Source organism: Rattus norvegicus, chromosome 8 (genome assembly GCF_036323735.1).
Source record: "Rattus norvegicus strain BN/NHsdMcwi chromosome 8, GRCr8, whole genome shotgun sequence".
Taxonomy (NCBI): Eukaryota; Metazoa; Chordata; class Mammalia; order Rodentia; family Muridae; genus Rattus; species Rattus norvegicus.
The window spans coordinates 58,761,612-58,785,800 of NC_086026.1; the positions used below are offsets into that span (position 1 = coordinate 58,761,612).

The window sequence follows — 24,189 nt, forward strand, 5'->3', positions numbered from 1 at the left end:
TGACAGAATCAGGATCTAAAGAAGTCTTTTCCGAATCTCAGGTTTGGGCCCTTTGAACAGGAGCTCCTCTACCAATGTGTAACATGAACTCAAGATAGTTTTACACACATCCATCTATCCATACATTACACACACACACACACACACACACACACACACACACACACACACGCACTTTTGTTGCTGTTGATTTTGAAACATGATCTTACATTGTACCCAGGTGCAGATTCAAGTTCAAATTCATGGCACTTCTCCTGCCTCAGTCTACTGAATACGACGATTACAGATCTGAACTATTACGTGTGTCTAAGACACACTAATGTTGCTTACAATGTGCTAAAACAAAGGCAACCACAAACTCTATCCTAAAACCAACTAACCAACCAAAGAAAACCCAAAAACTAGAACACGGGCATACCTATATTTATTTGCACGTTACTCTCACTGAACAGAAAGAAATCCCAGTTGGACCATAATTGCTTTTTTTTTCTTTCAATTTTTATTGAACACAAGTATTCTGACAGAATGCAAAGTCAAAATTCTCAGTTAGTACTCAGTATTTACAGCAGTGGGAATGGAAACAAAGGTGGTGTTGATGTTTCACTCAGTAAAAAGTTTTATAACAAGAGAGAAGGCCCCCGAAGTACAGAATGCTGCGTAAGAATGTTAATGGAGGTGAGATCACCACCATCCAGACGGACAGCTGAGGGTGAGACCCTGGGATGTGGGAGGTTCCATAGAAAATGAGAACATAGAATCCTGTTGGATACACCTTGGCCCTTCAGGAGTGGGAGACCCCACTCATGGCACCTGGGTAGCCTTCCCACAGAACTTGGCCATGCTGGTCTTTATGTGATAAAATGTATGCCACATAGACAGGACACGCCGACCCTGACATTGGTGGAGTCCGTCCCTCCTTCCAAAAACTAAAACAAACAAACAAAACAAAAACAGAAAACAAAAAACGACAACAAAAACCCAACAGAAAACTAAGTGCTTATTTCTTCACATAAAGAACAGGTGGGAAATATACTGTCTCCCTCTTTGATTTTTAGAGAGAATACTGCTATGAAAAAAAGAAGAAGGAAAAGGAAGAAAGGAAAACCCATGCATGCCCGAGACAAACATATGAACAAGGAGAGAGGCATATCAAAGTGTGGGCAGTCTTGGATTCCAGCAAATGGTAGGGCCAGTGTTCTGGGAGTCAGCTACTCTGGGCCACGTAATTTTGGGGTTGGCCATACCTCTGTCTTTTCCTATCGTCAGTGTTGAGCTCAGTATGTCCAACCACAGAGTGAAATACACCATTTCCAGGAGGTACAGTGTGCCCTTGGCCTAGTGGGTCAAGCCACCGACTTCATAATATGGGAAAGAGATTTCCCAGGACAGGCTGTGGCCTGGGGAGTCTGCCCACACCACGAGGACCTGGCTCAGGTGCTAGCCACCGCTCCCATTCTGCTATGTGCCCTCAGAGTTGTCTACCTGTCAGCTCTTCCTGAAGACCAGTGCATGTGGACTGTGGATCTGTGTGGGCCCTGGAATGAAAGGTGCCCTGCTGAGTGTTCTGGGATCCTCCATTTCCATCCCCGGGAGCTGAGAAAATGCAAAATAACCCCACACTGAGCAAATGACAAGACCATTATTTTTCACAGTTTGAAATTATAATCTAGTATCACCACTGGTCACACTGCAGAAGTGTCAGAACACTGGGGTGTGTGGCCCACAGAGTGAACACGGGGACGTCTGGCCATCCAAACCTCTTGTCACTTTTTGGGAAAGTTTGGGAAAGGAACACTCTGTCTTGGGGGACATCAGTTGGCTTGGTGGCCTCTTCATCAGCATCACTGTGTTTTATTGCCTATTGAAAGGCTTTGATTCCGGTTTCCTTTTGGGATTTGTTTGTTTTGTTTCCTGAATAGTTGTTTGTTTGTTTTTTTTTTATTTTTTTCTGAACTATCTGCTATACCTTCCACAACCAAACTATGTTGAAGTTTTATTTCAATACTATGACAAAAACACGTTTCACACTAAAATATTCACGCATCCACAGTGCACAAGCTTGCGGTTCTAAAGCAGAATGAAAAACAAAAGCAAAACTTCTATACAAAGAGCTGGCTTTTCCCTTCTCCCCCCCCTCCCATCCCCCTGAAAGTTTCTGTATTTCCCCCCCCCCCCACTTGGTTTCCGATCCAGGAGAGCTGTATTTTAACTCCAGACGGTATTTATTTTGTTTTGTTTTTGTTTTTGTTTTTTACAAATGTTGCCTAACTGAACAGAAGGCCGATGTCACTTTACTTCAATAGATTTCCAAAAGGAGACACTACTTCCCTGAAGCACACGCGCTCTTCCGCTCAAATCTAGATTCTGGGCTCTAAAGGAAATGGTATGTATATATTTTATTTGGCTTTCTACAAAAAGGGGGTGCCTGGGGTAGAAAAAGAAAAGAAAAAAGAAAAAAAAAGTGTGTTCACCAAGACCAGCCCCAACTATACAATCTTCTCTGCTTCATTCAACAAAGCCAAAGGAGTCCTTCAGAGGAAGGGTGTGCAGACACCTGGGAGGCAGGTCCAGTGTCACAGACACAGGCAGGTGGCAGCTAATCTGAAAGTGGTCTAACATCCCCCATCCCCCCCCCCCCCCCCAAGAAACAGCAACAGAAATAAACGGGGGTGGGGGAGGGGAAGGCAAAATCAGTTCAGAAGGAGAGGCTTTCATCCCAGTTTGATACAGGTAAAAACTGCATTGAATCAGAATCAGCAGGGGTCGGGTGGGGGATGGCTGGGGGACGGGGGATAGAGCCACTGTAAACAATCATCCTTTGTAACCTTCACCCACACTGAAAACAACCTGGGAGGGTTCTACCTGCCTCTATGGGGTACCTGTTGCTTAAAGAAAAAAACAAGGGTGGGGGGGGGCAGCTATTTTACACGGACATTAAACACAACCAAGGTCAAACGTCTGTCAACTTGTAAACACTGGAAAGCAAACTTGGAAAAGAGGAAGAAAGGGAAAGAAACAGTGGAGGAGAAACCAAAAGCGAGAGAGAGAGATCGAATAAGCTGCGATTTTGGCATTCTTCCTAAGAAACAGGAGTCTACATGGGAACTGAACGCAGCTAGCTAGAGTGCCACACTTTGCATACGGAACAAATACAAAGTGAACGGAAAGTATAACTTATTTGTGAGGTCTACAGAGTCCCAACTTGACTGAAAGTATAAAAATAAACTGTGGACTTGGTTCACTCGGTTAGTCTAAGATCTTGGAAGCATTTTTCTGAAACTGATCTGTGCCAATCCGGTAACATCAATTGCAGCCTTCCCGAGCAAGCCTAGATTTTTTTTCTTTCTTTTTCTTTTTCTTGTTTTTCTCTTCAGTCTGAGCTTCCTAGATTCTTAATTTGGGGCCCTTTTGTTTGATTTTTAAATGGTTTCAGGGAACGGAGTGTCCTAGTTTGGCTGTGGGTTTAACCTTTTTGTCTCTTTTTTTTTCTTAACAAGTGAGTGTGCAACAAAGGAGCCCTTTCTAGAAACCTACAAAAAGGCAATCCCATGTTTATCTGTTTTTTGTTGTTTTTTTAAAAGGCAAAAGACACTAGAGGAGTGAGTGTGTGTGTGTGTGTGTGTGTGTGTGTGTGTGTGTGTGTGTGTGAGAGAGAGAGAGAGAGAGAGGGGGGGGGTTATTTGGGGATGCTCTGGTGAAGCCGCTGTGTCAATTTGTTATTTTGATCTTTGCTTTTTGCTGGTACCCATCATGCTTTGCTCTCATTCTCTTTCGTTTGTGTGGCTTCATTGGGGACCGTCTTGACTTCAGTTGGCGCTGGCTTTGCTTCTGACTCCTGGGGCTCGGACTTTGTTTCTACAGGACCCTTCCTGCAGAGAAACAGAAACAGTGTTGCTAAGACTTTGTTGAGCTCGGCAAATACTGCCCTCCTCCCCACTCCCTCTCCCCAAGCCACTCCGGGTGGGGGAGGCTTCAGTTGCTGCTCCAACATCTTGCACACAAATTGAAATCACCTGAGAGTTCTCCAAATGACTCATGCCTGGGGCATGTCCCCAGATATCCTAGGTACAGTGACTTTAAAGGCAGCTAGTGGGAGAGGCACTAGTCAAGAACATTTGTTTCCTCCTCCAGCCTTAACTTTCCCCAGCCCATGTCCTACCATGACAAGTGGAAGCACAGTGGCTCAGCCTGCTAAAAGTCCGGTGCCCCAGGCTCTGCCTCTGGTACCGGTTCCAAGGATCTCTACCATAAACCACTTCTCTTTCGCCTGCCCCCAACACTTCATCCCATACTGTTTCAGGGCGGTGACTCTGTGGTGGCTTGAGTAGGGTGAGAGACTGCTGTTACCACAGTGGCAAGAGGCTAGCATGGGCCTGCTTGCTCCAAGAGACGGGAAGGGACAGTCACACTGACCTGTATAGAAAGGTGTGCCTGTGTCTCCACAGGTTTCACATGACAGGGTCGAGCATAAGGACAAGCTAGAGCAAGTGCTCCAATGCACTCAGCACCACACTACAGAAACCTAAAGGTTGAGAACTCCAGCACGGAGACAGGCATGAGTGTCTGAGAGGCTTGGGTAGGGGAAGAGTGAGCCTCACAGCCAGTGTGGGACAGAGCTCTCTGTGGCTGCATCCTCCTGGAGCGAGCACCTCATCAGTGGTAGCTCATTTCTTTTTGAATACCACAGTGCCATTCTTGGGAGGCCTTGGCCTGGGCCCAGATAACACACACAACTATGGGCCCAGCATGGCATATAAAGGCACATTGGCCTCTGAAGTGCCTTCTCAAACTCCACTCATCAGTGGCCCAACTGCAAAGGCATCCCTGGGGGAAAACAAGTAAGGCCAGGATGATAAGGCTGGAACCTAACGAACATGACCTAGTTGTCAATCTGGCAGCTGCTTTGCCCATCCCCATCACCTGCCCCGTTCCTGCCTCATCCCAGGCCCCCGGCTGACAGTTGTCTCACAGAAGCCCTGCAAAGAGGCTGAGGGCACATCAAACACAGAGGACATAACACAGCACAGACACACATCACTCCAGGAAACAACCCAATGACAGTGGACAAAGAGAGGCCGTACTCGGTCTTTGCTGGTGCGGGAGGCACAGCGCTGTCTGCAGTGGAAGGAGCAAGCTCAGAGGCTTGTCCACTGGCCCCAGTGGCGGGAGCAGGAGAGCCCAGGGCTGCAAAAACATCCTTTGCAAGGTCAATATCTGGGGTCTTGAAGTTCCCTTCGTCCATTTTTAAGTCCTCGCCCTGGGAAGGGTTTGTGGTGCTGACGGAGGGAGCCTTGCTCTTCGGGCTAGCAGGGGCTGTGGCTGCCTCAGTTGGGTTCTTCACGGTGCCAGGCTGGGTGGGCTCTGGGTCCAGACCTTTGGTGCTGGGGGCTTCCTGCTTGGCCTGGGGGGCTTCTGTGGCAGGGGCGGCTACTGCTGCTAAGGGGCTGGCTGCCCCGGCTGGAGTGGGGGTGGGAGTGGGGGAGGGCTTACTGGTTGCAGGGACCTTGGAGGTCTCTCCCGCACTGGCAGGTGTGCTAGGACTGAGTACAGCTCCTTGGTTAGCCAGGACAGTGGAGGACAGATTGTTAGCAGAGGGAGCTGAGGTTGGGGTATCACTCAGGTCAACAAGAGGGGCAACTTTTGGGACTGAGGCTGGGGGCGAGGAGGATGAAGCAGTGACACCCTTGGAAGGGGTGGCCTGACCAGCGGGCACAGAATTTGACTCTGGCACAGTTGTGGCCGGTGGGGCAATACTGGAGGTCAGTGTGGTGGTCTCACTGGTAGGGCTGTTCTGAGCAGTGGCAAAGGTTTCGGTGATAGTGTCAGAGTTAGTGGTGACGGTGGTGACAGAAGGCAGCATGTCCTCGACAGTGGCTGTGGTGTCGGCAGGCAGCCTGTGGGGAGGACAGGAAGTAGAAAGAGAATAGACAATGAAGCTGAAACATGACAGAGAAGCCAGAAAGAAGCTGAGGAGAGGAGCGGTGGGAGGGCATGCAACCATACACGGGCTGGAACATGGGCCCACGGAGAAACAAGGACGAAGAGGAAATACATGCCCCAGGCGGGCAGAAGAGGACACAGGAGACAACAAAGAACGTGGCAGCCTCAAAGGGACTTGCTAGCCTTCCTCCATGCTGATGCCCCTCAGCTCTCTGCACAGGACTCCAGTCCCCTACTGGTCTGTCTAGTGTTCTCTCATGCTGCTCTGGATCTCCACTCTAGGTTGAGGTGGCTGACGTCCATCATCCACCTCTCTAGGTTTCTGGAGCCCCATTGGAACTGGGTCCAGCTACCTTACACTTCTTCCTAGGCAGGGATGGGGAACGCCAGATTGAGGAGGACCGGTGCTCCAAAAGGCTCCTATGTGTCAAGGGCTCTTCCAGCCATAGGTTTGTGTTTCTGTGAGTTGTATTTCCTTCAAGGCCATCAGATCCTTGGTAGCCTTTGGGCAGAACAAACATGGCTGGTCAGAACCCCTGAAGATCTCCAAGGTTTCTGAGTGCAAGACGACCAAGGAACCACACCAGGTCCTGAAGATTTTAAAGAAATCCTAAATGAAATGGGCTCTCTCTCAATGAGGTTAAGCCATTCTTAGAATTTGTGTGGAATTTTGGAATACTCCAGGGAGCTCGCTTAGGCAACAAGTCTGGCAAGGCACCCACTATGATCCAAGGAGAAGCAAGAATGTCTTCTCTCGCTGGAGAGTGGGTTCTAGCCAGAAGGTCTTCTGACCCAGGGCCCCAGAGCTCTGACTTCCTTGTTTGGCCTGGAGCCGAGGGTGAGAAGCAGGGAAGGTTGGGGTAGGGTGATAAAGTGGATTTGGGGTTCTACTGAGGCAGCAGTCGTTCCTAGTCCACATACTCGGGCTCTGTCAGTGGTGTGGTCTCGTTGGGCTCTGTGTGCTTCCCTCCGTCATGGTTTGGAGTCCGTTCCTCCTCCGTTCGGACCTCTACAATGGGTTCTTTAGACTCATCTTTCCTGTGGAGAGAGTTCCACTGGTTAGATCCCAACATGGCTTCAGAAGGAAAGTCATCTAAGGAAGGAGCTGAAACGAGGGGTATTGGGGTCTCGCCTGTGTCTCTGCAGCAGTCCAGTCCCTATGCATAAGGCAATCAGCCTTCCCTCACCCCTCCCTCAGTTCTCCCATCGGTACTTTAGGACGAGGAAACATATACCTTGCTTAGTTATGAGAACTAAGTGAGATAATTCCTATAAAGTTTTTAAAGCACAGTGCAGATAAATGCTCAACTGCAAACCCATGTGCATGCATGTGTATGCATGCATGCAAATGTATTTGTAACTGTGTATACACAGACCTGGGTGCAGACATGTATCTATATATAAAGAGTTACTGCATGTAGGGGTGTAAAACAACTTGTCTTCTCCCCCCATCCTTTCTCAGCTTGCTACGACAGCCTCCTTTACCCACGGACTTCAAAATCTAACTAGCCAGCAGATGCTGCCAGTGGGAAGAACATGCACATCGTCCCTCTAAAGGGAGAGGAATTTGTACTCATTTTTCTCCCTTTGGTACCCTAGAGCCAGAATACAGGGTCTTGCTTTCAGTAGAGGGGAGCCAAGTATTTGAATGGTAAATGACTGAGAGAGAGAGAGAGAGAGAGAGAGAGATATTAAGTATATTCCCCCAATGCTGGTTCCCACCATCACAGCTCCTCTCCAGGTTTAAATCTGACAAGTTCCACCTCTTGACCTCCTCAGGAATTTTCAAATCTTTATGAGATTTTAGAACCTAGGGTAGGTCAGAGACACCGCTTTTCAAACTTGTCACCCCACCTGGCCTTAAACCCATGCGTTGAGTAGGGGAGGTCACCATAGCATTCTCAGATAGCACAGAGCTAGGCCCTGGGCTGGGGCAGAGCCCACACCCCTCTGACAGGATGGATTTGTACTCACGAGAAAGCAGCCTTGCCCTCCTCCATGTCTTTGCCCTTGGCTCCGGGCCCCGCTTTGCCGCACAGGTTAACAGCGATGCACATGAGCAGGCCACACTTGTTCAGGAAGTAGCAGGTGATGTCCATGACCACCAGGAGTAGGACGAAAATGACAATGAGGATGCCCACAATGGCGCCTGTGCTCAGGCCTGCAGTGGGGCTGCCATTGGCTTAAGTGGGAGAGAAATGGTCGGTGGTTAACAGGTTTGCGTGTGAGCCCCTGACCCTATTAACAACTGTCTCTGGGGTGGAGTAGGACTCTGAGCTCCTTGAGCCTAAGAACAGTCATCCTTGGGGTGGAATAGGGCCCTAAGCATGAAGCCAAGGCATCTGTGACCAGTGGCACCTTCCTCCGGGCCTTCTTATATCTGGTGTAGGGACAATAGCTTCTCTGTACTTTTTCAGATGGGGTGTGGTTGCCTGATCTCATGCAGGACACAGGGACTCCCACAAATTAAGATGACTCTGAACCTCCTCTGTAAGGCATGTGCTCAACTGGTCTTCATGAATCCTGGAAGCCCAGTAGGGTAGTATTTGAGGACACTGAGTGAAGGCGAATCCAAGAGGGCCCTGGACCAATCTCTGGACCAATGCAATATTTTTTTTTCTAGTTCATCAGGTGGTGCCTGCTGGCTTCAGGCTATGTTATGGCTCTAGGCTCAGTGACAGGCAGGGTCCCACATGGGGTTCTGAGGACTGTCTTGGGTCTTGTGAAGATGGCAGGCCCAATGGGATGCCCATGTATGATTTAACTTCCTCTCTTTTCTTGAAAAGTTAATCCAAAAGACTTTAACTATGAGGGAACCAGGGCTCAGTTTATTATTTCTTGTGCTCAGGAGGTTGAATGTGACCTATGCAACTGTGGAGACACATCAGCCTCCCCAAGGCCCCACGGGTAAGACGAAGGGTCTGGGAATACTCACCGTGTAGGTGCCAGGCATTCTGGGAGCCGACTTCCGAAAACCTGTAGACTTACCCAGATCTGCACATTCTCACAGACAGTCACACCCACGCACAGGACAAATGTCCATGGACTCACAGTCTCACATCCCGACAGCACCCGGCCTCCTAACTCTGGCTGGGGCTTCACTGTCTAGTTCCCCTGGTGACCATTAGCAGCCCTCTGAGGCCTTGGCCTATACATTCTCCCACAGAAGGACCCTGTGTGAGCTCCCTGTGTGGCTTCACCGACACGAGTTTTCTGGGAGGGACCCACTGACTCTAGATGACTCCCATCAGTGGGAAGTGGTATTGTGGGAAGCAAAATGTAAACCATTGTGGGGACAATAGTCTCAAACTGACACAGGGCACTTCTCATTCATTTGTCCCATTCCGTTCTACCAGTAGACCCTGCTTGATGTTTCGGGTGCTCCCAAGGGACTGAGGACACTCAGGTCCTCAGACTGACTGCAAGACCTACAGCTGACACTACTAAGGGATTGGTCACAACTGTCTTCATAGTCAGTATACTGTACTTTGACAAATGTCTTCTAAGCCTAGACCGGCAGCTTACCAATCTTAGGCCATCCCTCCAGGCAAGGGTAGGGATGGTTCTGCCTGTGGGTGACTGTTTTTCTTTGAATACTGTTGGAGATTTGGAACAGGATCTCACTGGCTAGGGACTCTGGTCCTTTTGCCTTTACTTTCTGAGAGCTGCATTGATGTGCACCACCACACTCTCCGTCCCTCCTGTAGCCTGTGTTCTGCTGTATTAGGCTGCCTCACCAAGGTACTGTAGTGTTTCTTAGGGGTTTCCACTGTTCCTAGTTACAAGCTTCAACTCTGGCCCAGAATGCAAGAGAGGAACGCTCACAACGATTCCTCTCGGGGCCCTGGGGCCTGAGCTGGAGGAGACTCCAGGTTCACGGATGTTTTTACTCTTTAGGACCTCAGCTTGTTTCCCGTTCTTTCTTCCTCAGGACTTTGGGCTGGTCCTTTCTAATCCTTCACTAGGCGCTCCAGTTGCTGTCTCTGAGATGGCCCAAGATGAATAAAAGATACTAGCTACCAGGCATGTCGGGTTTGGCATCAGGAAAGCTGCTCCTGGCTTCATCCCTCAGTTAGAGGGACTCATTCTTCCAGTGCACATGTGAGAACTTCTCCAAAACCCTCACTCTTGTACAGGAAAGGGAGGCGACACCTTGACCCCTTAATCTTTAGGATCCCAAGGGGTTTCCTTGAATAGGGAAGTCTTAGCCTCAGCCTCTGATACCTAATAGGTGTCCAGTGCCTACTTCATGAGGAAAGAGCTAAAGTATGAAATTTGTTTTTCTTGGGTAGGGGGAGTACCTATGAATTTTTGTACTTAGTGGCATTCTTAAAAAAATTTTTTTGTATTAACTTGAGTATTTCTTATTTACATTTCGAGTGTTATTATTCCCTTTCCCGATTTCCAAAGTTATTTTTGAGAGCAAATCTTATTTCTCTCTATCCCGGATTGTCTGGGGCTCGATGTGAAGCTCCAGCTAGCCCCACATTTATGAGACCTTTGCTGTCTCGACCTCTTGATTGTCCTGATTACAGACACAGCCTACCATGTCCATCTCAACAGCAATGGTTTTTATCTTGAGCTCCATACATAAATACCGTTCTACATGACTGCTCACCTCTTAACTCCTGAGCCACATCTCTAGCTTCATGGCTGCTCATCTCTTCAAAGAGGAAAAATAAACTGTGGAAAAGCTATTCTGAGAGGGAGTGTACAGCAGCTGGACAGCGTCTGCTCTGGGCCCAGCAGAACCGGCTGGAGGTTTCGCCACTGGGCTTAAGCATATTTGAATGAATGTATCCAAGGCTGAAGAACATAATGCCACAGGAGCAAAAACGTAGATCAGTGGTTTCCCTTTGGTTTGATGCAAAGTTTAAAGCCTTTCTCGGCCTATCTGGTCTCACATGTGTCGTGGCTTTTGTGTGGATCCCCCACCCTTGTAAACTAGGGTCTGACTTTCTATAGTCTATTCTAGCTCAGGTTGGTCTGCACACTGCCTGATGAACATGACAGCCTGTCACCTCCCCAGGGCTGGCTGGCAGTTTAGCTATGCTGTCTAACAGGGCCTTGGGTTTCATGGTATCTTCTTGGACATCTATTTCTTTATCTAACAAGGTACTCTGCTTCATTCTCTTCTTGCTCCCATCTGCCTTTTTATCTCCCTGAGCATTTATATGCATGCATGCTACTACTGCATGGCTTCCCTAGAACATTCAGGCAGGTACCCACTCTCTTCTCTGTCTCCCCAGCAGCTAGTGTGACTCTGACTTTGGGCAAATGTTCACAGAATATTTACTGGGTGAGTGAATGAGTCTTCAGCTTGGGAATGAGAAAAATCATTCTAAACATTCAATTCTGTGCTATGGGGGGAAAGGACCTGTACTCTGTACAGCATCTTTAGATACTACTACAGGGGGAGGAGCAAACTACAGTGAGGGATTGGCAAGCATAGGGAGTCAAACAGAGTGAGCTGCCTTGGAAGCTCTGATTCTTCTGTTTCTGGAAACCATTAAGCAGAGTCCAGACGCGCTCTTGACAGAGATGTTGTACCTCTGAGGATGGTCTTGGATGAGATACCTGTATCTACAAGGGCCTTGGATAGAGGATGACCTGCAAATCTTTTTCAACCATACATACCTCATTTCAAACTAAAACTGTATAGTGGTCCACACACGATACTGTTTCCAAGATGCCAGTCTTCACTGTGTGTATTGGGAGGTTTTTTTTTTTTTCCTGGAAGACTGGAAATGCCGGTAGCCCCTATCTTTACCTATTGATTTTTGCAATTTTGATTTTGCGTGAAAATCAAATGCCCTTTAACACTTAGCAGTGATTCTCTGCCTATGGTGGGGTTCCTGAGGGGGGGTGCTTCTTAAATTCTTAGAATCTGGGGCTCTTCATTCTAGAGCCAGAACCACTGGGGGTGAGAGCAGGAACTAGGATTTGAACAAGTGTCCGGGTCACATGAGGGCCACCATTCCTAAGCCTTGCATGTCCACAATCCTAGTCCTCAAACCCTGATTCTAGGGTTTATGACCAAAGGGGCCATGAGCCGCTCCATGTCTCAGACATATCAAATTTGATTAGATATAGATAGATAGATAGATAGATAGATAGATAGAGAGAGAGAGAGAGAGAGAGTGCAAAGACTCTTTCCTTTCCAAGGACCGATTCTTTTACAGGAAGTGAGTACTCCCAAAGCTGGAGGGAATGGTGGTGCTCCTGACAGAGACATGGGAACAAGAGAAGGCTATGTACAAAGTCAAGAGCATGGAGTCAGGAGAGAGCACATCTTTGCGGGTATTACAGAGTAGTTTAGTCTAGGGAACTAATGGGACAAGGTCTAGATCTTGCATCCTATTGAACAGACTGGAAAAGGAAAAGCAAAGAAAACCTTGTCTGATGTCTGTCTTTGCTGTGACTTCCATTGTGCCCTCCCTGACAAGCCCAGCACATAGGCACCTAGCACATAAAGGAGACTTCTTGGGGGCAGCTTTTACACATCTCCCTGGGTAAGAGCTGCCCTGAGCAGTGCCTGGCTGGGGCTGTCAACTGTCAGTAGTTACTGGCTTGAAAGCCTGGCATTCAAAGCAGGAATTGGTTTGTGTATGTGTATATATATATTTTTTTTTCTTGTGCCTTTAAATGGATCTCACATTTTCCAGGTGCCCAGCTGGGTCTGAATTATTGTACAGAAGTTGTGGCCCCAATATGACTGTCAGACCACCAGAATGGTTGAACTTGCGAGCTAGTCTCCTCACGAACCTCCTGTACGTCTGCTGGCTATGCATAGAATGCAGAAGCTCACATTAGTTCATATCTCTCATAAGATGTGTGTGTGTGTGTGTGTGTGTGTGTGTGTGTGTGTGTGTGTGCCTGTAAGCTTGTGCATGCACATGTGTGCTCTCATGCACAAATGCGTGTGTGTGTGTACTGTTAGGGGGAGAAAAGGTCACTGCATACCTGGATGAGCTTGCTAGAGAGTTCTGCAGCTGGTGGAAAATGCTACCCCTGATCCAATCTTCAGAATCACTCCCTCCCCACTTTTGCAAAGGCTCATTCCTTTCCCATTGTCTCCTGAGGATTCCCGGGAAACAGAGAACCTGACACCCACAGGATCACTTAGGAAGGTACAATGGTTTTCACAGGAAAATATTTTCGACTAGAACTCTCCTTCTCACCAAGTAATCAGTTACCAAGTACATATGAGGCAGAGGGAGAGGGTTTTTTTTTTTTTAATCACTGTGTTGGACACAAAAGTCAAAGAAAATCAAAACACGCTGTTGGGTTTACACGAACTGTTATATCCTTTAATAATGCAAAGGTGTAAACTTCATAAAGTCTTGCTGATTATCTACACAATGATGTTAGCATTCTCATTAGTAGAAAAATGTGATCTGAACCTGCTGTATAAATATTCCAAAAAAATATGAGCAGAGAACCCTCATGAAGATACACGGTGTACGGTCTGTACTAATACACAGTGCAGAGGTGGGGGGGGGCAAGCTTACTCCCTTGGAGATTCCTGGGAGCTGCTCTCTTAAAGACTCCTGGCTGGGCCAGGAGCCACAGCCTTCATATGGAGGGACACGGTGTCTGACAGGCGCTAGTGCACAATAAAGCTGTGTCTGGTAGGGCACACCGTTACAAGCCACAAGTCAGCTGGAATAAACCAGCTGGGTCCTGTGTCTGCTGAGAGCACAGAACCATGATATGGCTCTGGAAGTTTAGGTTGATCTCCAAAGGTCCCTCTAGGAATATTGACACTATCCATCTCCTGTGAGTGGGTCAGAGATGAGGCTGAGGCAGACTCTCTGAGCTGAGTTCTCCTAGAGTGAATACATGTGACATCTGTCCAGGGTCATCTGAAGAGGACAATGGTGGGACCTCTCTTGCCCTCCCTGACACTTTCCTTAAGTGACCCGTGACTCTCACATCAGGCCTTGAGGCCCATGTTTTTTTTTTTCCTCTGCTGTACTGCCCCAGGGCCACCTTGCTTCATTGAGCTGGTGGGAAGAGGCCAAAGCAGAGGTTCATATTGGAGAGAGGGGCACTGTCAATTTTAGCTGCTGACCAGTGTGAAAGCTTCTATGTTGAACACTTGGGGATACTGGCAGGTGGCAACACACCACACCAGCAGGTGGCAACAGCCTGCAGACCACAATTTGGAGTCATTTGTCTTCCCAAAGGCAAAGTCTAGTCTTTGAGCAATACAAAAAAAATAACAACAGAAACAAAATGGGTAAAGAACCAAAGAGAACATAAATTAAACTTCCGTGGAGATGTTCAGAGATGAGATAGGTAGAATGACGGGTGCCATGTGAGGGGAGGGAGTTTCTATTCATTAGAAGGTCCATCGCACGCTGACATTATTGGGTGGGGTTCAGCCTTGGCTCTCCTGCATCCAGTTGTGACACACCCACCTCCTCTTCTGGGTGATTGCCCAACAGCAACAGGAGTTCCTGGCTTTTCATAAACATTTAAAAAGTGTCATGGAGGCCAGTAGGCAAGCTGGGGGCACTCCGAAGTGCTGACAGGCACACTGCCTGATTTATTAATACTGTAGGGGATTCCAATGTTCCTCCACCCCTTAACTTGTGCTCTTTGGAGCATGCCGGGAAATGGTGGGGAGGGTGACTAATTCACAGTGGATGCTTCCAAACTGCCCAGTATTCTGTGCTTATGGTGATGATGGTGGTCACGGCTGGACCTGCCACCAGGACCTGGAGGTTTAGTGCTCATCGGAAACATCCTACTGTGGAGTGGAATAATCAAGTTTACTGGGAATCAGACGGCAAAGCCCATTTCTTTCGGGCATGTCACAGAGGCAGCAGAAGATGTTGAGACTAACACCAGCCCTTTCCAGAATGTTCATCAGCTCCAGAGAACAGATGATTTTAACTTTTCCCACCACCTGGGCAACAGGGGATTTAATTTGCCTATCAGGTCAGCAGAATGCTCAGGCGAGTCACCCCAGGGGGCTCTTTCAACATGGGTACTTAAATACTTAAATGCAGGCTAAGCTTACTACTTGTCGAAAGGTGGTAGGCGCAGTGTTAAGAGACGAGGGACCCACGTGTTGACCTTCGAGATAATCTGAGCCAAGCTTTAGATGTCTAGAATTTCTCTACTGTTGAACTTTAGGTATGAACAACAGTAGAGACACAAGCAACAGATGGTAGTAACATCTTCATAAACCTTGCACAGTGTTGTTTTTTAAAAAATAGTATTGGAAGAAAGATCTCTCAAAATTCTCTTCTTCACATATATTCTTTACTACTATTAAAAAGGGGACAGATTCCATAAGAAGTGACAAAAAAAGTATCACCTAATGACAAAAATCTCAGGAGGCAAATCTGTTTCCAATCACCAAGAGCTTCCTTGTTCACCCAGGACACTTGCTCAGTGGCCGTGGCTGGGCAACTGTGGTCCTGCCAGGTTCTTTCAAAGAGGGACAACTGATCATTTTCATAGGAACTGGGGTTTTAATCAAATATAATGTGTGTGTGTGTGTGTGTGTGTGTGTGTGTGTGTGTGTGCGCGCGCGTGTGTGTTTTCAAGTTCCTAACAGAGCAAAAGAAGAGTCATTGCAGAGAAAAGCAATGAGACCAAGGTGTAGGAGGTGGAGCTTCCTCCCAGGGTGGCTGCAGGTGCCAAGCAATGGGTCCCAGAGGAAAGGTGGTTGTTGAGACATAAATTTGGCAGTGGGGATGTCCCAGTGACGTCCGGGGTGACAAGTGTGACAGCAGACACACGGGGAGGGGAGTTGTGGGAGGGGAGGAAAGAGAAGGCAGAGACAGAAACAGAGGAAAAAAATAGATAAAAAAAGAAAGGAAAAATAGGTCAAATATAGAAAAAACAAGAATCCAAGGTTAATTCAACTTAGTAAGTTAGGCTGACAAAAGTTAGAGAGTTCAGCGCTCTATCAACATCATAGGCCGGGTCAGCAGCTCAGCAAGGCCAGAAGCAGCATAGCAGGTTAATTAGGGGGTCGGGGCCAGCGAGCAAATGAAATTAAAGTGAGAGAACAGGAGCCTCTGTGGTAGAACAGCAGGGTCAGAGCAGGAGAGGGTTACCTCTTGCTAAGATGAAGCCTCTTAGGAGCAGGCTGGGAGAATGTTCTTCGGTGTCTAGGTTCTGCGTGTGGAGGTTCATATGCAGTGGACAGCTGCACTATGGTCAGAACACTGGCAATCTGGAGAACCGAGGCAAACCTGTCTTTCTACCGTACAAATCCCACCACCGTCCGAGTGTGAGGGTCCTGACCATCTTACCTTCTACCACCCTGCCAACCATGGAATTCGATCACAAATGTACATCTTGTAATGCAAAGAGGTTTTGTTCTCCAATTCCAATAAAATGGCCAGGATGGTCCAATCAGAGTCAAGTCCTTTGAGCACTTGGACAGCAGGCAGAGTCACCATGGACAAGGCAGAGTCACCATGGACAAGGCAGAGTCACCATGGACAAGGCAGAGTCACCATGGACAAGGCAAGTCCTCTTAACCCTATTTGACTCTAACGGAAGCCTGGATGATGTTCTGCAAGGCCTGTGCAGGTTGAACACTCTAGCATTTTTCTCTTTCATGAAGGAAACCTAGAAGGTGAAGTTGCTGGCAGTGCCCAGCCTGGGAACACAGTGTGCCCAAGCACACTGTCCATCAAGTCTCATCTGGGGAAGAACTAGCTGATGGCCTGTTGCCAAGGGTTTAATCTAAGCCTCACTATTCCCTGAATCCTAAGAGGTTCAAGTGTGGATCTGGACAGACGTGTATGTCGCACTCTTGATTTCAATGGAAAACTATCCAAAGAACACAGGAAAGAAGAGACAGAGGAAAAGCAGGGCCACCTCCATTTGGACATCCTATTGAGCCACAATGAGGACAACTTTCTGTAGCCACTTCTAAGAACTTCCTTCCAGGATATGTAGAGACACAGGACCCTAAACTGAGCAAAAAAAAAAAAAAAAAAAAAAAAAAAAAAAAGCCCTCCCCATGGTGAAATCAACCAACTGATACTTCTAATCTACAGCTTAAAACTCACCTGCCAACTGGCTGGAGGCACCACACATTCACCCACAAATTCACACACAAACAATCATAAAGAACCACATACCAAGCTTTCCTTCTGGTGCTACCCACTTTGGCACATATAACCCTACAGGGCAGGCAGCCTATCCCCTTTCTGGACTGACTTAGAGGTCAGCAACTATGCAAGCTCTCCAGACAGGGCGGGTAAGATGGGCCTGCCCCAGGCTGTCTTCCTACCACACCTGACCATGGTAGAGGATAGGGGAGCCTCTCCAACAGTCTGCCGCTATGTGATCTATGACCATCTCTCCTGCCTGTGGTTGGTATTTGGCTGGCCCCGAAGGCAAAGTGATGGCTGAAGAATTAGAGTCTTCTCTGAGGTATTTGCCCAAGGAGGGGACTGGCCACTGGCACAAGGCATGTGGTCCAGAAATTACGGCTCTCACTTTATTCCCACACTTGAGTTGGTCCTGGATCCTAGAGACGTATCTGCATGTCCTAGGAGCAATGTCGCCACCATGGTCTAGCAGACTGGCTGCCCTTTCATCGATGGTGTGTCCCAGCATCTATCTTTTCCACTTGCTCCATTCCAAGAGGTTCAATTTGTCTCTGGCGCAGTGGAGAGGCCCTTCACAGATACACTTGTAGCTAACTGGGCACCATCTATTCCTTCTCTTGGGGTCACCAGAGAGAAGAGATTTAGACCATGGTTGAACAGCTAAAGCAAGGGTCGCATATAAACAGCATAAAGCCAGGTACGTTTTGTCCTAGTAAGGAATGCAGATGGCAAAGAAAGTCTCATTAAGGATCCTTGTTCAACCAGCATCCAAGGTAAGGTAGGAGAGTAGGGGTGTTTCCCATCCAAGGGAGTCCCATAGGCCGGTTAGCATTGATCTGTCAGAGCCAAGTCAGACAGGACCTTTTCCCCAGGATGCTTGGCAAAACTCTCCTAGGGGTCTGCCACATGTCAACCCACTCACTGCACAGATGGGGATAAGGCAAACTAAGCTTGGCACGAGCAACCAGTCATGAGGATAGCTGAAAGCAAGCAAGTTGTCAGGGTTGTTCAGGCTCATTAGGAGGCGCGGCTTGTGTGCATTAATTCAAAGCGGAAACAGACAGAAAACAGACATGGCTGTACCTGGGATGGCCGTGGGCTGGGCTGAAGTCCTGAACACGAAGTGAGCTGCCTTGGATTTTCCTTGCTGGTTCTCAGCTACCACATATACTTCGTACTCGGCGTTCCAGTCTAGGGACTTGAGCATGACGTGGTCACTGCCGGACGGGAGCCTGATCTCTGGTTTCCACTCGGAGGCGAGCTTCTGGGAACAATCGGCAGGAAGGACAGAAGACACCAGGGAGTGTCAGGGAGAATACTGGGGAGACTGGCTAGGGGACACAGACTCGGGGGACATGAGAACCATGGGGTGAGTTGTAAGAAATGGGAATTGATGTGGATTTTCCATATTGGTGGAACCACCTAGTTTGTTTGCCAAGATCAATAGTAGCAAATGCCGGTGTGGCATTGTTCACTGTCACACTAACTTCAGGACTGACGGGCAGAAACACTGTCCCCCACTTGTCCTATCTCCCCTATACCCCGGAATGCTGGGCCCATGGCATAAGGGCTTCTTAGAGGAGTTAAAAACTTGTATTTAAGTTCTTGTATTTCACAGTGCTCTCCACATTCTGACAGGTGAACATCACATAGATTCCAGTTTTACTAAAAATGCAAATTCTCATGTTGAGTGCATTCCACAGGCTAGGCTCTGCCCTGAGAGGTGGCTTCGACATTTCTCATTACACCCCTGTTACAAGGCTGCTGGGGCATCACTTTGGGCTCTTCCTACATCTGAGGAGAGGTACATGAGCAAAGGGCAGGTGACTTCACAAAGTCACGCTACAGCCAAGGTCAGAGCCCAGCATGTTTAAGCCACAGACGGTGTTTTCTTTTTCATACCAGGGAGCCCAGAAAGCGTGTGTTGAAGTGAACTGTTTTTTTTTTTTCTCTATTCTGCAGTATGGTCTGGCCTCATCGTGGCTGAACAGGTGAGGCTCAAGATTGGGACACTCTTGGGCCCACATGGAGTATCCCGCTATGCTTAGCGAATAGTGCCCAGGGCATAAGGGGAGATGCGAAATTCTAGGGATTCTTCTCACCTAACATTCCCTCGAGGTATGTCACTCATGTTTACTATTGAGTTTGTACCAGAAGGAAGTTTCCAAGGCCATTGCTAGGCAACCACCTCCATAACAAAACTGTGTGGGAGAGGCCTCAAGTCCTCTGAGAAATCTTCAGATGGGTTTTTTTTAGTTGCAAAGCCTGTCACTTCACAGTCTCTGGCCTTTACAAAAGCCAAGTATGCTTCAGGTACACTCTGGGCATGCAAAGAGCTTTAACAAATATTTACTGGACAGGGGGGTAGAACACAGCAATGTGTCAGATATGAGGAAGTCCAGTGACCACCACAGGTCCAGGCCCGTGGCTGAAAGAAGAGATTTCCCCACGTAAAGTAGTTCTGATGAGCCACAAAGATGCCTCTAGGACCGTGGGAATGCTCATTCCAGGGATGTGAATGTTGTGGGAAAATGCTCAGAGGGGATTCTGGTGCCCTGTAATCTAACTCTCGAGCCTGGGCTGTGCTCTATAAGTTACCTTTGCACATGTTGCTATGGTGTTGTTTTAACTAACAGAGAAGCTGAGCTGAGCATGTCTCTTTACTCTTCCTTCTCTGTCTCCCTTGGCAAACATCATTACAAAAGAGACAACCAGATGGTAAAGCAAACACGCAGGAAAGCAAACTTTATGCTATGTAATACATATTAATAATATGTGATTGCATTTAGCAAATGTTAGGCCTCAAAGTGAAAGAGGATGCTTAAAGTCACTGGGCTGTACAGGAGCTCAGCAGCTTGTTTCTCTGTCTGTTAAACGCAGCCGCAGTAACCATTTGGGCAAGCACACATGGAGACTGTCTTCCTGTGGGCTAGTGTTCTAGTGGGGTCTTGCATCCTGGCTACCATTTGCAGAGCTTTCAAAGCATCTGGAACATTTTGGGGGTATCTGCATATACTGTGACTAATCTGACAGTACAAGTCATTTTATTCCCATTTTGCAGATAGGGAAATGGAGGTTTGGGAAGATGCAATTATCTGTTCTTCAGATGACATGCTGGCAAATGTTGCAAAGCTGGAATTGGATGTCATTGAGACTCATAATAGCCATTTAAATAGATATACTACCTTACTCTAAGTAGGTTACTCCTATTTCACCAGCTCCAAGTAAGCTCTTCAGAGGTACCTGGCAAGTCCTGGCATCCTTCCCTGCAGTAAGCAAACCACAGGACCTCCCATATAGCAGTATCTTTGCACTGGCCCTAAGCAACTTCTCCTATGATGCCAGTTCATCTCTGACTTCTTGAGACTCAGTTCAGAGAGTTGAATAGATAAAGGTCTGACCCTGGGCTGTAAGGTGTGCAAGCCTGCAGTGCTCTGTTCTGGACCTATAAACCATTTCCAGGGGAGCTATTCCCAGGAGAGACAGGAATGAAGAAACTTCCTGGAAAAAAGGCCTTATTTGGGGCTTCCCGGAGAAACCAGGCTGTTCTCTGGTTCATGATCTCCAACTACTAGGAAGTCTTAGTAATGGGTTATTCCCAGTGTTCCGAGACTGTCTCTGTCCCTGGCAACAGCTTGCCGACTGTCTTTCTAAGGCTGGAAAGGGAGGAGTGATTTTCAGTTTGGGGGTCAGTGATGACATATGGAATAGGAGAGATCTTAGCTCGGAGGTGAGTGAGCCAAAAAGGGGAGCTCGGAATCAAGTTGAATGTTTGCAGTTGGACTGGCTGAGGTGCCAAGAAGATCAGGCAAGGGATCCTGCTTACATTCTTGAAGCAAGTGAGGTAAGAACCTTGGCTCCTCATCTAGAGACCTCACCTAGGTGTGTGAGACCCTCAGGGGCTGGCTGTCGTAGCCTTGGTTGCTTCATGTGTAATGTGGTGGCTAACTGTAATACCTGCTCCCTACGTTCTGTGCAAGAAATACGCCTGGGTACTGCACCTGGTCCAGGAGACACGCTTGATGAAAAGTAGTGACTGTTATATGACACTGTGACAATTATGCACAGAAGTCCTGGGTTATTAAAATAGCAATTTGAAGAAAAATGGAGTCATAAAAAAATCACAGGGATGTCGCCATCCCAGTCATAGCGGAAGTTTTCAGAAGGTTCCACTGTGGGCATGGCTATAGGTCAGTCTTGGGGTTTAAAACCTTGACCACATTCCAAGAGTCTCCCACAAGATGTCTGGTGGGACCCTGTCCTATCCTCGCCTCCCCTGGGATTCTTGAGTTCTTGATTCAACACGACAGGTATCAAGGTCCCGGGGTGTGCACAGTGCCTCTGAGGATGAGAGCTACTCACCGCTCTGTACTTGACCAGATAGTGTCTGATGGGGGAGCCGCCGTCATCCTGCTTGATCAGGTTCACCTTGATGGAGTTCCCGTCCTCTCCCATCTGCCCTTCCAGCTTGGGTGCGCTGGGTTCCCCTGCAATAGCCAGCACATTTACATGAAATCTGGGTCCCCTGAATGATGAGTGGGCCCATCAAAATGGGATGGAGTGATGCGGTGGGGCTGGGCACTTTGCTTGCTTTTTCAGAAATTCAAACGGTTAAGAAGCGATGAATGTAGAACCCTGAACCACCCTTGGCTGCCTCACTCGGTCTTAGCTGAGGGTACTTTGTGGGAATGTTCTGGAAGACATTCCCTGTGAGCACAGCCCCTTTTCCGTCTCTCTCACTGGGACTCACTTTTCTTCCTTCTACTCTGCAGGGTTGATTTCTACAAACCTGACACATCTTGACAGAGTGCCTGGAATATGGGCAAACGTAGGCAGGTTTGAGTAGGAAATTTAAAGAAACACAGAATTACTTTTCAGAACAGCCCTGTGGTTTTTTTATTTTATCCCTGGGTACATCATAACTCACCCTAGAGTCCCGAGGGCTTGGTCACTGATGGGAGTGAATGACTCTGTGTTCTTGCAACTAGCTTTTCATGAATTAAATTTTATTGCTTAGGATCACTTAAAAATACGTTTCCAATTGTGGCTAAATAAAACACGAATGGCCATCGGCAAGTTTCCTGTGAATGTAACTACATTTATGGCTCAGTGGAGTAAGGGATAATCTTTGGCTCTTCAATGTATTAAACCAACAATCATTGCGGTCTTTTTCTTTGTGAGAGGAGGGGTGGTGGTGGAGGAAATGGCTTTAGTATTTTACAGTAAGAAAAATAAAGTTTCTCGTTTCTTTTTATTTGAGCTTTATGCTTACTTAGAGCATAGCATTGGGAATCCAAGAGGGAGAAGGAAGATGGGAGGAATGGGAGTGTCAGGATGGCTCTGTACCGTGCTGCTGGTTTACTGTAGCAGCTGCAAGCAGACACTGACCGAGTAGGTGAGGAAGTGTAATGCTAGGGTTGAAATTAAAACTCCATACTTGTGAGGGACCAGGACTTCCAGGGGGGACCAGGCTCTGTAATCTATTTCTTGACCTCTTAGAGAGGCTGTACTCCATGGGGGTATGACATGAGAGTCAGGAAGGGAAGAGGCACTAGGTAGAGAGACTAATTACCTCACGCTGTACCCCTCACCATAAATGGAAGGCTTCAGGCAAAGCTGCAGTTTAGCCTGGTCTCCTTGTTCAGCTGTTGGGAACCTCCTCTCTGGGATTCAAAGGTGGAATCCGAGAGAAAAAGCACACACCACCCAGAGTTCTGCGAGGCATCCCCTGAGGCGTAGCACACGTGTCATCTGGAGCTGGTTAGAAACCCAGACTATTTCTGTAACAGGACTGGTTGGTTCGATGTGTGCATGGGTGTGCTCTGAGAACTAGAAGAAATGGGGGAGGGAATGTACGCTGAAACGCGGGGACTCATAATCTTGATGTCTGAAGGAAAGTCAGGCTCAGTATCTGTTCTATGGTTGGGAATTTATGAAACTCAAAAAAAAAAAAAAACCCACTAGAATGCAAAGGCAAATAGGTTGTATTAAGATACGTGTGTGTCCTGGTTTTTAAGCTTGAATGTAGCCGCTGTCCTCAGCTATTTGGAGGAAAGCATTTAGACCTAGTTCAGATATGTCAATCTATGTAGGCTTTTCAAATTCTGTTGGGCTTATCCATGGTCTTAGACAACAAGTCAATTGTGTCTGCACCATCATAAATGTCTGCTAGGGCTTGAGGTGGAGTCTCCTTTAGAATAAGGCAGGGCCTTAATAATGCTGACCACAGCCGTGCTAAAGGAGCCATGAGAGAACTCAACTAGTTCTATTCTCTGAAAGAATTAAGGTGACCAATGCATCTCAGGGATCCTTGGTCATCGCAGCCTTTAGCACTGAAAGCTCAACATCCCAGGAAAGCCCTTGGTCCTGGGCTGACTGAGATGATTGGTGGCCAGGAGTGAAGGGAAACGGCATTATAGCTTTCTATGCTGAGAATCCCAACATGGACCGTGTTGGATGCCCCTGAGGGAGGAGGGGATTCACCAGGTAGGTGAAGTCCGAAGGCTTTGTTGAACCAACCACACTATTTCCTCCCGGAATGGAGCAATGTGGATATTCAAGGCATAATCAAGGGCTTTAAACACCTCCTCTAAACTCTGCTTGGTGGGAGGTGTGAGTATTATCAGCATCACTGCCGTACTCTGTCTCCACACTTGCAGGATCCAACGTAAGGACTCTTCCACCTCTGCCATCCCTGCATGGTGAATGTAGTGTCAACTCTTCCTTGACAGTCCCTCACAACACCACAAGGGTGGAAGACGAGATAAATGACCATCAGCTAGCTTTTAGTATGAGACATATCCTAAGATCAACACCTCCATATCTCAAAGACATTCAGCTATCGACTTCAGGTTTTACAATTTTTCAAAGTTTTCTTTAAAAAAAAAAAACCAGAGAACTTGAAAGAGAGTTCAAGTCCCTTTAAAGACATGTAAATGAACAGACATATCTCCCAAGAGTCCCTGAAGAACCCAGCAGCCCTACTTAAGGTAGGGTCTGATCTCTGGATATGTTTCTCCAAAAAATGCATATAATTAGAATCTCAAAAAATGGCATACCCAGAAGTGAATTAGCCATCATTCTATCTGACAAGGTTACTCTGATACATATCTATTTTCTCTTGAAGTTCAGAGCATTTTATATGATATAGTATTTAGGTTAC

The 24,189-nt window shown here is 47.5% G+C and overlaps 1 protein-coding gene across 25 annotated transcripts in view; it reads right to left on the reverse strand.

Annotated features, from left to right (window-relative positions):
• Positions 1–476: 476 nt before the first annotated feature.
• Positions 477–24,189, reverse strand: part of Ncam1 (neural cell adhesion molecule 1) — a 300,044-nt gene continuing 276,331 nt past the window's right edge. For 6 of the 25 annotated variants that reach the window (XM_063264912.1, XM_063264910.1, XM_039080815.1 and 3 more), the window contains 3 exons: positions 21,390–21,514; positions 18,111–18,288; positions 13,224–15,584 (listed from right to left, as the gene is read on the reverse strand). In XM_063264912.1, the coding sequence (XP_063120982.1) occupies positions 15,505–15,584; positions 18,111–18,288; positions 21,390–21,514 (383 nt within the window). In that variant the 3' untranslated portion in view covers positions 13,224–15,504. 25 annotated transcript variants of the gene reach the window in all.